The 15,425-nt window shown below is 37.2% G+C and overlaps 2 protein-coding genes across 2 annotated transcripts in view; both read right to left on the bottom strand.

The window, feature by feature from the left end:
• LOC142340592 (phosphatidylserine synthase 1-like) overlaps positions 1–13,305 on the bottom strand; it is a 93,109-nt gene extending 79,804 nt beyond the window's left edge. The window contains exon 1 of the mRNA XM_075391271.1: positions 12,826–13,305. Coding sequence (XP_075247386.1) covers positions 12,826–13,291 — 466 coding nt within the window. The 5' untranslated portion in view covers positions 13,292–13,305. The remainder of the gene's footprint in view (positions 1–12,825) is intronic.
• Positions 13,306–13,980: 675 nt separating this feature from the next.
• The window catches only part of LOC142340622 (RUN and FYVE domain-containing protein 2-like), a 208,602-nt gene continuing 207,157 nt past the window's right edge, over positions 13,981–15,425 (bottom strand). The window contains exon 15 of the mRNA XM_075391318.1: positions 13,981–14,330. Coding sequence (XP_075247433.1) covers positions 14,184–14,330 — 147 coding nt within the window. The 3' untranslated portion in view covers positions 13,981–14,183. The remainder of the gene's footprint in view (positions 14,331–15,425) is intronic.

Raw genomic sequence — 15,425 nt, 5'->3', positions numbered from 1 at the left:
TTTATGACTTTTCCTTCTAGAAGCAACGAGTTACTACTTAGACCTGCCCTCCCACAGCTAATTCTCGCCATTGATTATTGATCTCAATTTTTTTTAAAAAAAAAGACGTATGTGTAATTTAAATAAGTTTAGGGCACTGAACAATTAAGATCATAGTCCATATACTTAAGCATTTTAAAAAAACTTTAAGGAGCGTTTAAATAACCATAATCTTGTTTTTTGCCAGCAAAACTTTTTTAAACCAACATCTCTCAAATAACTGATTCCCAACATCAATTGAAATGTCATTCTAGAGCCCAACACTGAAATCAAGTTAATACAAATTTTTATCAAATCATTACGCCGCAAATTAATATTTGGCCTTTGTAGGCCCGTTTGACCAAATCAAGGACAAATGGGACAATACCTCGTCACATTTGTCCACAATTTATGTCACTTATTTACACGGTATTTTTGAATTCAATTAGCCTACAGCTACTAGAGTTCTCAATTTTATTAATAATGATGTAATACATAATACAGAAACCAAATTTTGTTAAATATCATATAAGGAGAACGCCCAAACTAACGCTTTGCATTTTTAATCAACAATTAGTCAAACAAAAACATAAACCGACAAATGTCGGAAGAATTGCTCTCGAACGACAGATGATGCAATTTAATTCAGGGGTTGTGGCCCAGATAAATTTTCCTTTATAGGTGCAAAAATAGCTGCCCACACCGGGATTCGAACCATTGACCTCCCACTCCATCACCAGAATCACTGCCTACTCGGCTATCAGACTCTTCTTTTTGCTATGCTGCAAACGATTTTATTATACCAAGCTTTACTTCGGAGTCAGAGCAATAGATCACTCAAAAATGAAGGAGGAAAGCTTGAACAAGTCACCTGAGAAGTCAAAGATAGTTCTAGAAGAAAAATGGTGAAGCAAAAAATTTGCATAAAAAGACCAACACGTTTACAATAATTGCTACGAACTGCGTTGGAGAGCAATTAACAACTTTGGTCTAAAAAATCAATTAGGCTTTCTTTGATTTCTGCTTAATTGGCAATTTGTTAGCAGTTTGCATTAGATAGCTTAAAAATAGCGGCAAAATGTGACGGATAATTTCAAACTTTCTCAAATTTGAGCTAAAATCGCCCTACTCACTGTTTTCCACGCTCGCTTATAACTCTGATCGGCCGCGAATTGGCAGCGAAAAACCCTGACAAAATCATGCAAATTTGCTTATTTTCGTGTACGTTTTGCGGCGAAATAAGTCCAGTGCTTTCTGCTATGTATTGACAGTCAACTGATTTTTGTCTATGAGCACATATAAAACCCAAAAAAAGCTTTACCAAAATTTCAGCAAAATTTCTTTATATGCGTGTTGATTGAAAACTGTAAGAAAACAAGTAGAAAAGATAACGTGAAACCTCAACTGAAAGACGTGCATAATGGAAATAAGTCAACTATAAACACGTGCGTTGAGTATTAAAGAAGAACAAAATTGGCAGAAAATATATCTTGAACTTTGACAACATCTTTTGGACCCAATCATAACCCGCCTTATTTAAGATTTATTTTGAAACTGGACAGCACCAAGAGTCTTTTGTGATGGAGTGTTACCATTGGATTCGAGGAACAGAAGTCTCATTGGAAGGTGTCAACGGACGAAATAAACTGGTGAGATCAAACCAAATTCTCCCCCTCTCCTCTTTTTATGCGGTGGTTGACCAAAAAATTCTTTTTCCTGACTTTATCAGTTTCATACAGCAGTCCCATCGTCTCAGGCAAAAACAAAATTAACGAAAAGAAACAAAACTTTTGTAAGAAGCAATTATTCCTATCTTTAACGTAAACAAAAAAGAATCCAATTTAAATTTTTGTGAGCTTTTCTTCTTATCGTTAACAACATTGCAAAACGAACACATTAGGAAACATAAAAGCGTTAGGAAACACATACACGCATTAGGAAAAAAAACAAACGCTTTTTCATAAACATGACAAGAGGCCAAAAGAAGAAAAAGACGGTTATTAGCAATGAAAACTCCCTAGTTTCAGATATTGTTAACATGCCTTCAATCTCCGGAAAAAAAGCTGCGGAACCTAGACAGGAAAAACAAAATTCAATCATTTTGAATGAGACCAATACTTCGTCAGGTCTGACACAACAAATGCAAAATTTAACTATTGATCATTTTGATTTGCGTTTTCGAGTTTCTACTTATACAACCCTCTTCTACCCTGATAAAAAAACAACTTATATAAAGTAGTTGTACTCGACCATCATTCAAACAAAACAAAGACGATACGAAGTCTGAGGCCCAAACTTTGACGAATGGGTATGCTGTGGATCAATTTGGGCGCACTCTCAATTTAGTAGTCAATTGTCAACAATTAAGAAATGTCTCGATGATAATTCAGCCCGCATTGAGGGGCTAGTCTCAGCCACAAACAGCGAAAAGATTGCTGAAAGTAACACCTCTCAAAACAGTAAATTTGGACCTAAACGCCCTCCCAGACATTGAAATGATTTGCAAGAAAAAAACCTACAATCCGCTTTATTCCTGTCAAGTTCCGGCTAAGATGGTCTGAATTGCTAACACCTATCATTGAGGGTTGTGTTTTTCAACCAAAATCCCCAGAAAAATGGAAAAAAACTCTTTGCAATAAGCAAGTACGTTCTGCGCGCTAGCAACAAAGGGGGTAAGAAATACAAACAGCAGCATGAACGGCTTATGTAAGGTAGATTTGAGCGTTGGAAGAATGGCGACTATGCTGGGCTATTGTTCGCAGCAGCCTCAATGAAACAAGCCGAAAAATAAATCATAACTGAACGGAATCGCTGAAGCACGTGTGCAATATCTCTGCCTTCAAGGCCAATTTGGACTTGCAGCAAAAATCTTGTCTTCAGATGGTGGCCCTTGATAATAAAGACCCGCTGAAAAAGTTGAAAAAATTGCATCCAACAGAAGTGCCAACTAGTGAAACTGATGATTGCAGTAGTTATGCTTATCAGTATAACGAAGCCTCTGTGTTTACACAATTGCAATCTTTCTCAAACTTCACGGCAAAAATGTATCCTTAGCACCTACATGCCGTAACGTCCGCAGTCGCCGATCAGTCAAAAAATCTATTTCAAGCATCACGAAATTAATGAATTTGGCTAGCAGAGGGCAGCTCCCCGGTTTCGTTGCACCAACTTTTTGCTCTGCTTCGCTTACAGCGCGTGTACGGTAAATCGGCGTGGGAGAAGTTTTTCGTCGCCTCATAGGCAAATGCATTGCGCAAGAGGCCAGTTCTGAGGTTGTTGAACTTTTTCCAAAAAACCTGGCGAGGCAGTTAAATGCGGTGCTGAAAGCATTGTACAAGCAACAAAACAAACTTTTCAAAAGTTATTGAACAACGAAAAAGCGGGCCTACATCAAATCAACTTAAAAAATGCTTTCAATTCCATTACGAGAATAAGTGTGGTAGATGCAGCGCGAAAATTCATTCCCGCTTTAGCCACTTTTGCTATTCTCAGCAAAGCAAGCTCTTTCTTAATGCAAATCACATTCAAGGTCAATCAGGAGTCCAACAAGGAGACCCGTTGGGACCCTTACTGTTTTTCTTAGCACTTTGGCCTTTTATCAAAGAACTTGACAATAAGTTACCAAATCTTATGCAGAATTCTTGGTACCTTCATGGAATTATAGCAGGAACGGAAGAGGAGCTATGTGAATCAATAGAAAGTTTATCAACTAATGGTAACAACAGTGGCCTTGAACTCAGAGACAAAAGCGAGTTGTGGTCCACCACGTGTTTTAAAGCTGTTGATAGCAGGACAGAGAAACAGCCAATCAGGAATCGGAATCTTTGGCGCAGCAATCGCAACACCCACTTTTGTTGCATCTAGAAAAACCGGTTAAAAAACTCGAGAAGTATTACACAAAAAAGGCTAATTAGAGGACCCTCAGTGCGCTCTTGGCATTTTGCGTAGCTCACTGGGTGCACCTAAAATGGTGTATTCGTTGAGATGCAACACTCCGTCCCCTGCGACTAACAAAGTACTTGAAAAATTAGATCATCTCCAACGAACAACTTTTGAAAATTTATTGTGTTCTGTAATCAGCAATATTTCATGGGACCAAGCCTGCCTGCCAATGAGCAAAAAGGAGCTGGAGTTCGACGTTCTCTGAACCAAGTCAAAGCTGCTTATGTTGGATCCTTTTCTCAGTCAGCAAACATAGTGGAACAAATTACTGGAGTGAACTCAACTCACGAAAGTAGTTTCACAGATTTAGTGGGAGTTTAGAACTTTGGGGATTCCTCAATCAACGCAACAGAAAATTCAAGAATTTGACAATACGGCTCTAAGCAACCTTCTTGAAGGTCAAACCTCCACCAGAGAAAAAGCTACACTGTTATCTCTTTCACTACCTCAATAAGGAGCTTGGTTGAAGGCCGCACCTATCCCTGCTCTTGGCTTACACCTTCAACCTAAGGAATTCCAAGCTGCTCGGAAATACCGTTAAAGAATTCCACTCTATGATTCGGAAAGCAGATGTCCATATTGTAAGTCAGCTTATTTTGACATGTTTGGAGATCATATCCTTTCATGTCACGGGCGTGGCGATATTATCTCTCGTCATGACAGAGTACGAGACACAATAATGGCAGCTTGTTTGTCGGCCAATCGTTCCCCTGTATCTGAGCAAGAACATCTTCTGCCGGAAAACAATTCAAGACCAGGCGACGTGTACTTGCACAGTTTTATAGCAGGACAACCGGCAGCTTTGGACGTCACCATTACGTCCCCACTGCAAGCTAGTTTTATCTCAGATGTGTCCAGAACGTTTGATTTTATTGTAGCCCTAGCGGAAGAGAGAAAGATTAGGCATAATTACCAGAAGTGCAGCGAAATGTGCATCCACTTCATACCATTGGCGTTAGAAACTTTCGGCGGACTATTCGAAACAACGCCGAAAAGAATGAAAATAGCTCTTATCTGATAACAGAGGTTTCCAGCCCTCAGGCCTATCAGTAGCCTTCAGTCGCCTCACCCAAACGGCGTAAGTGCCATGCGTAACTCAGGTACAATACAGATTGCAGGAGATTCGCAATTAAGAGCCAGCAATGATGGGGACGGTCGCATCCAATTACGCCGCTATGTCCAACGAGAGGGTCGAGAAAGTCCGGTTCAAGAACTTACTAACCTCAAGTGATATTGGACTCACTTTATAAGAGGAGAGCCCTTCCTTGTTTAATTGTCACCCAATGAGTGGGTACTTCAGTTAATTTTACTAGTTTTTTCTGGTCCATCAGCAGGGAGAATACCAAATATCCAGATGGAAGAATTCAGTTTAACCTCTACGTGTTTAATGCAGAACGGTGGAAAATTGACGTTGCGCAGTAAAATTGTGTTTAGCAATTGTTATCATTGGACCTTGAAGGATTGATTTAATTTTTTATGGATGTTGGTCAAAACCCAGACTAAATTTGTTTAAACTATGTACGTTAACAAAAAATATATAAGGGAATACTTAAAAAAAATTAGAAAAGATTCATTATAAATCAAAGATTTTTTGCTGTTCACAATCAAACCAGTTTTTTATTCAGGTCTCTTATTCAAAAACAAACCAGTTCGTTAAACGTGTTTCATGTATACCGAAATAATTTTTAACCAGTTTCAAAAACTCGTGTTCTTGAATTTCATGTTTTTTTTTATAAGTTTCCATATATCTAACCAACTCACGTATTATGAATTGGTCATTTAAAAAATGCTTTTCATACATTTCATTATTTTTGAGATTTTGTATCTGCTGAGAGACGCGGAAGTAGACATCTACACAGATACTAGAAACAGTTTCTAAAAAACAGTTTCTGTCCAACTGATTGTATTTTATCCCAAGTCATTTGTATTAGCGGGGTAGAAATCTTGTAATTTCTTTGCTTTATGCTATACTTTATGATGTGCTTTATCAAATACCAGAATCAGAAAATTAATTTATGCTCAGTTTCTACTATGGACCAATTACCTCAATATTCTTCAGCAGTTAGAGCTAGCTACATTGTTCCTGTCGTTCTTGTAGTTGGTGGTGGTGGTATAGCTGCTTTGTGGGAACGTTAAAGTGCTTCAAATAGACCAATGTGCTGAATTAAGCAATGGTTCGTGCAGTATACCATTTGGAATCAGTTTGCTTGTATTGGTGGTAATAGTAGAGTATATTATATGTAGAGTATAGTTGGCATTGTAAGTAGATTGAGCGAGCCGTGGCGCAGTGGCATCTGACATGAGACTAAAGCATTTCGTACTTCACACGTCGGATAACCCACACTGCTGGTTCAATTCTACCTGGCAACAGTGGTCTTGACTCAGCAGTGTGTGTTGTCCACTCACTCGTTAAATACAAGTGTGAATGCTACAGGGCCGACTTGACACTCGCTTAAATTTATATTTTCAAAATTTTTGATCAGTAGAAACAAAATATAACTGACTAACGTCGGAAGAATGGCTCTCGAACGACTAGTGGGAGCTCAAATCTATTGCAGTCTGCTTCATTCGGGCGGGGGAGGGGGTGGCTAAATTTACTAAGGGGGCTCCAATCAAATGACGTCATTAGAGGTTATTATATACCGCTCTTTCAACTAATAAAATTTAAAGTGAAAAAAGAAAAATACATCAGTTCCAGCGCACTTTTGATTGACTTTTAGTAGTGACACTTATGAATGATAGACAAATTTACGTTTCACGTCAAATGAAAAAGAAACGGGCGTAAAAGTCGATCCAAAAGTCAAAACGGTCAAACACAAATTTTGCATAAAAAAGACCACCACGTTTACAATACTTAAAATTCATTCTATTTATTCCGCTTTTTGATTATTTCACTTGGATATAATCTGTCGCCCAAAGTAATCTGTTAGCGGATGGTTTAAATACAGGAAATTTGGCCACACGAAAAAATGATCAGCCAAAAAATCCGTAATATTAAAAATGGCATAAAAAAGACCAAAATTACTAATACAACTGCTACAGCCTTTGTTTGAGAGCAACCAAAAAGTCACTGAAAAATCAGCCACATTAACAGATCCTCTGACTGCTGTTTATGATGCTCAGAACAGAACTCTGTAATTATACCAAAAGTCAAGAGATGAAACATAACCAACTAATTGAACGAATTCATTTCGAACGATTGCCAGAGGCTCGACACAATTGTAGATTGCATCAGCCGGTGAGGAGGGGGAGCTGCTGGGTGTAACTTACTTTAGGGGGTGACCACAATTTAAACAAGGGGTTCAAATCGTGTTACTAGAGCTGAATATCGATTACAACAATGATTTTAACTAAAATGAAATTTAAAATTGCGATTCTTCCAGAAAAATATTTTTTAAAGCTTATAGTGAAATAGCTAGACAAAAAAAGGACAAATCAACGTAGTAACTAAGCATACTTTTCAGCAGTAGTTTGAGCACTTCATCAATCGTTGATGCAATTTTGGTTTCTCACAAGCACATCCGTCACTAAAAAAAATAAAAGAGCAAGCACTGCCTGAGTCATTTTGGAGCAGAATTTTAGTTAGAGTCTGAAACAAATTATTTGAAATTTATTGAACAGCCTCTTATTTAAAGGCTAGTTAAATATCATGAAAAATGATAGCTTGCTAGGCTTTCGAATAGATAATTCAGACCTTCCACTCAGATATTCGATATTCTGAAGAACAAAACTGAAAAACTGAGAACATTATAAGCTGAACATCAAATAAGTACTGATTTAAGTATGGTACGGCATGATCGTAACTATTTGATTTAGTCATTTATGAAAAGGAAGTCTAAACTCAGTAATAAAAACATTACCCACTAAGATCGATAGAAATCCTCTCAAACGACTGAACTGTTATACACCAATAATAGAACTCAAAATGACATCAACATCAACTTTGAGGCACATTTGATTTGCTTTTAGAACTAAACCACCGCGAATTAAGCCAGGAGGCTTAAGTTCCGAATCGATAAATTAAGATCACGCAAAATTATATCGCAAAAAGTTATTCGAAAAGACGAGCGGTCAGTCGGAAAAACAATCACGCTAAAATTGCGTTAAAAAAAGATCTACAGGGCAGGGCCCTAATGATTGCTACAAATTTCCTAAGAGAGCAATCAAAAAGTCACTGAAAAATCAGCCACATTAACAGATCCTCTGACTGCTGTTTATGATGCTCAGAACAGAACTCTGTAATCATACCAAAAGTCAAGAGATGAAACATAACCAACTAATTGAACGAATTCATTTCGAACGATTGCCAGAGGCTCGACACAATTGTAGATTGCATCAGCCGGTGAGGAGGAGGAGCTGCTGGGTGTAACTTACTTTAGCGGGTGACCACAATTTAAACAAGGGGTTCAAATCGTGTTACTAGAGCTTGATATAGATTACAACAATGATTTTAACTAAAATGAATATTAAAATTGCGATTCTTCCAGAAAAATATTTTTTAAAGCTTATAGTGAAATAGCTAGACAAAAAAAGGACAAATCAACGTAGTAACTAAGCATACTTTTCAGCAGTAGTTTGAGCACTTCATCAATCGTTGATGCAATTTTGGTTTCTCACAAGCACATCCGTCACTAAAAAAAAATAAAAGAGCAAGCACTGCCTGAGTCATTTTGGAGCAGAATTTTAGTTAGAGTCTGAAACAAATTATTTGAAATTTATTGAACAGCTTCTTATTTAAAGGCTAGTTAAATATCATGAAAAATGATAGCTTGCTAGGCTTTTGAATAGATAATTCAGACCTTCCACTCAGAGATATTCGATATTCTGAAGAACAAAACTGAAAAATTGAAAACATTATAAGCTGAACATCAAATAAGTACTGATTTAAGTATGGTACGGCATGATCGTAACTATTTGATTTAGTCATTTATGAAAAGGAAGTCTAAACTCAGTAATAAAAACATTACCCACTAAGATTGATAAAAATCCTCTCAAACGACTGAACTGTTATACACCAATAATAGAACTCAAAATGACATCAACTTTGAGGCACATTTGATTTGCTTTTAGAACTAAACCACCGCGAATTAAGCCAGGAGGCTTAAGTTCTGAATAGATAAATTAAGATCACGCAAAATTATTGCGCAAAAAGTTATTCGAAAAGACGAACGGTCAGTCGGAAAAACAATCACGCTAAAATTGCGTTAAAAAAAGATCTACAAGGCCCTAATGATTGCTACAAATTTCCTAAGAGAGCAATCAAACACTTTCTTCAATACTATAAGGTCATCTTAGAAACTAAAGCGAGCCACTTTTCTCATCGCGTTATTTTATCAATCTTTCTATTTGTAAACAAAACATAGCCAGCAGATCGTCGGAAAATAGCAGCCATTAATAACCATGATTGGGACGAAAACAAAAAATAAACATTAGAGCTAAATCGATCGGATTGCGAGTTAGGAACACTCTTGTCTCTTAATGAGAGGATACAGGGATATGAATTGTTAGCAATAACCATGAGACCATTAGGTAACAAACTAATTAGAGCTGAGTTCATCAGATACGGGGCATCTAAATCTATTTATATACTGTTTTCAAATTCGAGTTCGTCTTTCGACACTGACTCTGTTCCTTTTAGATTGATTTGCTCAGCATCTGCTGCTTAAAAGCACGTCGACTATTAAAACTAGCTTAGAGATGATTTAACGCAAAATGTTGAAAAAGCTGTAAAATAAGGTGAAACGACAGATTGTAGTTTGACAAAGTAAATACGGTCAGCAATAATAGCCTGTTGCGAAGATGACGCCGGCTATTGTTAAGTCTTGAAGAGAAAAAGCATTCAATTTTGAACTTGAATAAAAACGGTTACTTCAATAGTACAGAAACGCACTATATTCGGTTACTTTTCTACAGTACAGCATCTAGGATCAGTTGTTAAGATAATATGAGGTCGGGTGGTTACGGGTGTGGGATCGGAGCGGTTGGATAAGTGCTGAGAGGGGTGGTCTAAACCGGCAAAAAACTACCCCTCACACCATGATTTCGTCTTCTCGCAAGCGTCGGTGAATTATACACTCAGAGGCAGTAAAGCTCTGAGAGAGCTGCTCAGCTACTTAAAGCCCTCCAGGCTTTACCTGTTTCTGAAGACAAAAAGTCGAAAGCTTCAGACAAAAAATTGATTAGGCAAAAAAGGCACAAAAACAGGACTAATATAATTACTACTAACTTTGTTTGAGAGTAATTTAAAAACCTCATATCAGGCAAAAAAATTGAAACATACCCGGCAGATTGCCGGAAAATAGCCGCCGTTGATTCCAATAAGCATGATTGGGATTGAAATAACAGAAGATATTGAAAAAAAAAGATTTTTGTACAAAAACATTTTTCTAAGTCCGATTTATTTTGATGGCATTTCGTAGTTGAACATACTTCTGTTTCTTAGAGAGAGGCTACAGGGGCTACTATCAACACCAATAAGCATTAGAGGTGGTAACTAAGACTTATAGGAACGACGTTCAAATAGCGGGCATCTAAAATTGGGCTTTATGGGTTTATCCCGTTTCTATTTCTGACATCCATTTTTGTACTAACTCTGTTCATTTTGAATTGCTTTGCTGAGCAACTGATGTTCAAAATCACTCTTAGCAGAATGAGAGAAGAGAGAAACTAGCCTAGAGAAGTCAAAAAGATTTCACGCAAAATGTTGAAAAGGCGGCAAAATGAGGTAAAGCGAAACATTTTTTTATTCGACGAAGTAAAAAAAAAATAGGAGCGCTATAATAGCCGGCTGAGAAGATGAGGGCGGCTATTAAAAAGTTGAGTTGCAGCACCCGTTTTCTTATTTGCGACCGTTAGAAATGATAAAATTTATATTATCCAGGGATCAAAATTGACATAAAAGGCCACGACAGTTTAGAGGTCCTTCCCTCATTACATGAGGTTGGAACGGTTTTAGTTTGCCTTAAAAGATTCCTAAATATGCTTTACTTCGTCGTTCAGAAGAATCAGTCACAATAAAGACAGATCAAAACTTTTAGAGGGCAAATTTGCCGAGTGATCCCAGCAAAGAACTGGCGGTACTTTTGAGTTTTCACAAAAAACATACCCGGCAGATTGCCGGAAAATAGCCGCCGTTGATTCCAATAAGCATGATTGGGATTGAAAGAATAGAAGATATTGAATAAAAAAGATATTTGTACAAAAACATTTTTTAAGTCCGATTTATTTTGATGGCATTTCGTAGTTTAACATAACGTACTTCTGTTTCTTAGAGACAGGCTACAGGGGCTACTATCAAAACCAATACGCATTAGAGATGGTAACTAAGACTTATAGGAACGACGTTCAAATAGCGGGCATCTAAAATTTGGCTTTATGGGTTTATCCCGTTTCTACTTCTGACTTCAATTTTTTATACTGACTCTGTTCATTTTGAAATGCTTTGCTGATCAACTGATGTTCAAAATCACTTTTAGCAGAATGAGAGAAGAGAGAAACCAGCCTAGAGAAGTCAAAGATATCACGCAAAATAATGAAAAAGCGGCAAAATGAGGTAAAGCGAAACATTTTTTTATTCGACGAAGTAAAAAACATAGCAGGACAAGTCCTGACGCACAATTCAAAGAATTTTCATTGACTAATAAGAAAAACTAGACCTAAAATGGACTATGAGTGAATTGAGAAAACCATTTTTAAAAAAGTCAGATAAAAATAAGAAAAAAAAACAAAAAATCAATGTCAAAATGCCGCATGTGAAAAAAAACCAATAGCGAGAAATGAAAAATTAATTTAAACAAAAAACTAGGCCTAGAATGAGCTGTGAATGGATTAGGAGAACCATTTAGAAAAAAATCCGATCCAAAAAATTGAAAAAACTGTAAAAAATCAGAGTGAATTTGCCGCATGTGAACAAAAAACCACTATCGAGAAACCGAATTATTGTTCAAACACCATTTTCGCACTCTACTTTAAAATTAGAGCAAAAACAATCACGCCGCAAAACCACTCGCTTTTTCGCTCCATTTCCTGTTTCAGCGTGACCAAAATCACTACTCCAATTTGACTTCAAAAATCATGAAAATGTGTGAACAGATCTTAAAAAAAAGACAGCGCCCCAATACAATTCAAATTTTTTGAATTGTAAAACATAGCCGGCAGATTAACGGAAAATAGCCGCGATAGACGCTCGTGACCTTCCATGAATTGAAACACCTAAAGAAATAAGATAGACAGATCGACCACCAGTCCTTTAATAGACCACTAGACTTTTTGGGTTAGCTTCGGACTGTCAATTTTTGACACATACGTTCTATAAGGAAAAAACCCCTAAAGAGCTATTTCAAAATTGACATTCGAAATCAAAAACTCAAGACTAATAATCACGAATTAGGGCATATAAGATTGGCACTACTTAGATGCACACTATTAACTAGTAAATCTTCATAAAAAATTAAAGTTCCATAAGTGAGTTCAGAAATCATTTTTTGAGTGAGGTAAGTCACGCAATTGACCTAAAAGCAGAAACGACGACACGTACATAAATTTTAACTGCAAAGCAATAGAAGTCACTGAAGCCAATTCCAAGAAGTCAGGTCGTAAGAATCATCGATGGAGACGACGAATTAAAAAAAAAACCACGATGTCCCCAATAATAGCCGCTATCGCTTCGCGGCTATTAAAAAAAATAGGAGCGCTATAATAGCCGGCTGAGAAGATGAGGGCGGCTATTAATGATTAATATGAGACAACTGTCTTCGGTCAGAAACTCCAACAGCGAAAACCTTCAGAGGAATTTTACTCAAACGGGAAATCTGGGATGTGGTAATTTGCCTGTGAAAGGACATCTATCCAAGATATCATCCTTACCTAGAAGAGTTAGCGTGTGAGGTTTATAGAAAAACTCAAGAGTAATATCTTTGACTTCATAATTGTCAAAATCGCGCACAAAGTTCTCGTCTTCTGAGTCAGCTGTAAAGTACGGTGACGGAGCAGCATTTAGTTGTGATCTGTACGCGTAGCTTGGGATGTATCTAGGTCCAGGTGTTGAAAATGCACTGTGCAATCTTGAGGTAGACGAGTTAACTATTATAGAGTCAACACTTTTAGCAGCACGATCAATTCTATCAGCTTCGTCGCTCATAGGCTCGGCAATTAGGTCATTTTCTTCGTCTGTGGAGCGACTTGAGTAGTGGACTCGTCTTCTGACGTTGGCAGTTTTACTGCGTGTCTGAGGCCCGTCTTCGTGTTTCTCAGGAGAGCCACCGGTTTTGAACTCAGTCGCGATAGCCTTCCTAACTGCCGGATTCCGGCCTAATTCTGATGATAAACTCATGATAACCTGAAAAATAACATCAAGAAATTTAAAGTCATCTGTTCCCATTGTGACACAATGAAAAGGCAACACAATTTCCTCGACTTCGCTGATAGCATTATTAGCTGAATGAATATTTGTGATTAACTATCAATATTGAGCTGACACTTGAAAAAGACATCAAGAGTATGATAGGAAATAAAATCATTAAAGACGCCTTATCAATCAATTAATTAGAACGTCTGCAAAGTATTATTTCTTTAAATAATTTATTCTTCATCTAATTCAAGGCTACAACAAATCAGTCAACCTAATCAGGAACAACATTGACAAAATCATAACGATAACTTAATAATATTTATTATTTACAATTAAGTTATGAGGTATTGATTTGACATAAACTCAGTCTAATCATATGCAACGCTAAGATTTCAAATCAAAACTGGAGTAGTTCAATTTTGCAGGCACAAAAATAATCACGACGATATAGACATTTCGGTCAGTATTGGCGCAAACCTGCATATCATTTCGAGTAAATATATAAAAATGATTATCTTCAAGTTTAAGATTGGCACTTACTGAGCTGTGACTCCTCTGTCTCAAATTTTGGTCAGGTCAGATTTGACAGTATAAGCAAAATATGATATGCAGATTGAGAGAAAATGTAAACTGCTATCTGTCAGCTCAACACTCGATTCAACTGAATATGACAAATTACCATCTTTAATTGAAAACTGCGTAATCTCCTCATACGTCACCGCAATCAACCAAACTGTCATGATCGTCCATAAATGCACAGACAATGAATCAACAAAATCATGCTATCTATTAAACTAAGGAAATGTAGATTTAAGTTAAACTGATATTCATTGATTATGGGATAGTTGGCGCTGGACAGAGGATTTAAATTTCATTATAGACTTTGTTGAGTGCCAACGGATGCGTTTATTTTAGATTTGCACTCAATGCACACTCTCACTGGATCTTTGGAACTAGGCAGCTTCATCTTGTGATTGGAACAGCTGTTGCAGAAAACATTTCCACAATTCCTACAGTGATGCTAAAACATTTCAGAATATGTCAGGGTTCATAAGACGCTTAGATTGAACAACCTACTAAATAAAACATTTTAACTAAAAATTTAATTTTTGTTTCGACCTATAGTGCCCTTTTGCAGTCGTACAAAGATTGATATGCACTAAGCTTTTGCTAACACAAAAATCCGGTGCAATGAAAATCGATGTGCAACTTATGGTAAACAATGTACATAAAAAACATAACCGACTAAACGTCAGAAGAATTGCTCTCGTACGACTAGTGGGAGCTCTAATCAATTGTAGCCTGCTTCAGTCGGGGGGGGGGGGGAGCCTAAATGGTACTAAGAAGTTCAATAGTGGGCTTCAAATAACCACATTAGAGGTTAACATATACCACTATTAAGATTTAAAGTGAAAAATGGCACCGTTTCGGCGCAATTTTCATTTGACTTATAGTATTAAATTGCCGCCAATTGAGTGCAGCTGCTTGAAATTGTGATTGAGAGAGAATTTTAGATCACGCAAAACGCAAAGAGTCAAGGGCTTAAAAGTCACTCGAAAAGTCAAAACGGTCAAGCAAAAATTTTGCGTAAAAAAGACACGTTGAAAATAATTGCTTCTCTAGGAGAGCAATTAATACGTATTAAAATATGGAGGGGCTCGGTCATCTGTGATTTTCCACAGCTATTTCCGACATTCCAATTAAGAGCAGAAGAGGAAGAAGACATCGTCTTCAGCATTTTTGCGAAAATAAAAATACATTAAGCATTTTGATAAAAAAACGCCAACTTTTAATAATAGCAAGATATTACAACGTCATGAATAGCAAGAAATAAAAACAACTAAAAAAAGATGCTTCATGAACCCAAAAAGGGCCTTTGACCGAAAGAAATATAGCCGACCACAGTCGGGCAAATGGCACTCAGTTGACTTTATGCCCTCTCAAAGCAGTTTCGGTGAACTGCATACATAAGACTAGTAAGGCGTAAGGCTAAGAGAGTTGCTCAGACACTTACACTTAAGGCCCTCCGGATATTACCTGTTTTGATTTCACTCTTCAACTTCGGGCGAAGAGCTAACGGCGGGTGAATTGCTCTCAAATGACCGGCAAGCGTTTT

Source organism: Convolutriloba macropyga, chromosome 1, assembly GCF_964194025.1.
Source record: "Convolutriloba macropyga chromosome 1, txConMacr16.3, whole genome shotgun sequence".
In the NCBI taxonomy this organism is placed as follows: domain Eukaryota; kingdom Metazoa; phylum Xenacoelomorpha; order Acoela; family Convolutidae; genus Convolutriloba; species Convolutriloba macropyga.
This window is presented reverse-complemented; position numbering and strand designations above follow the sequence as displayed.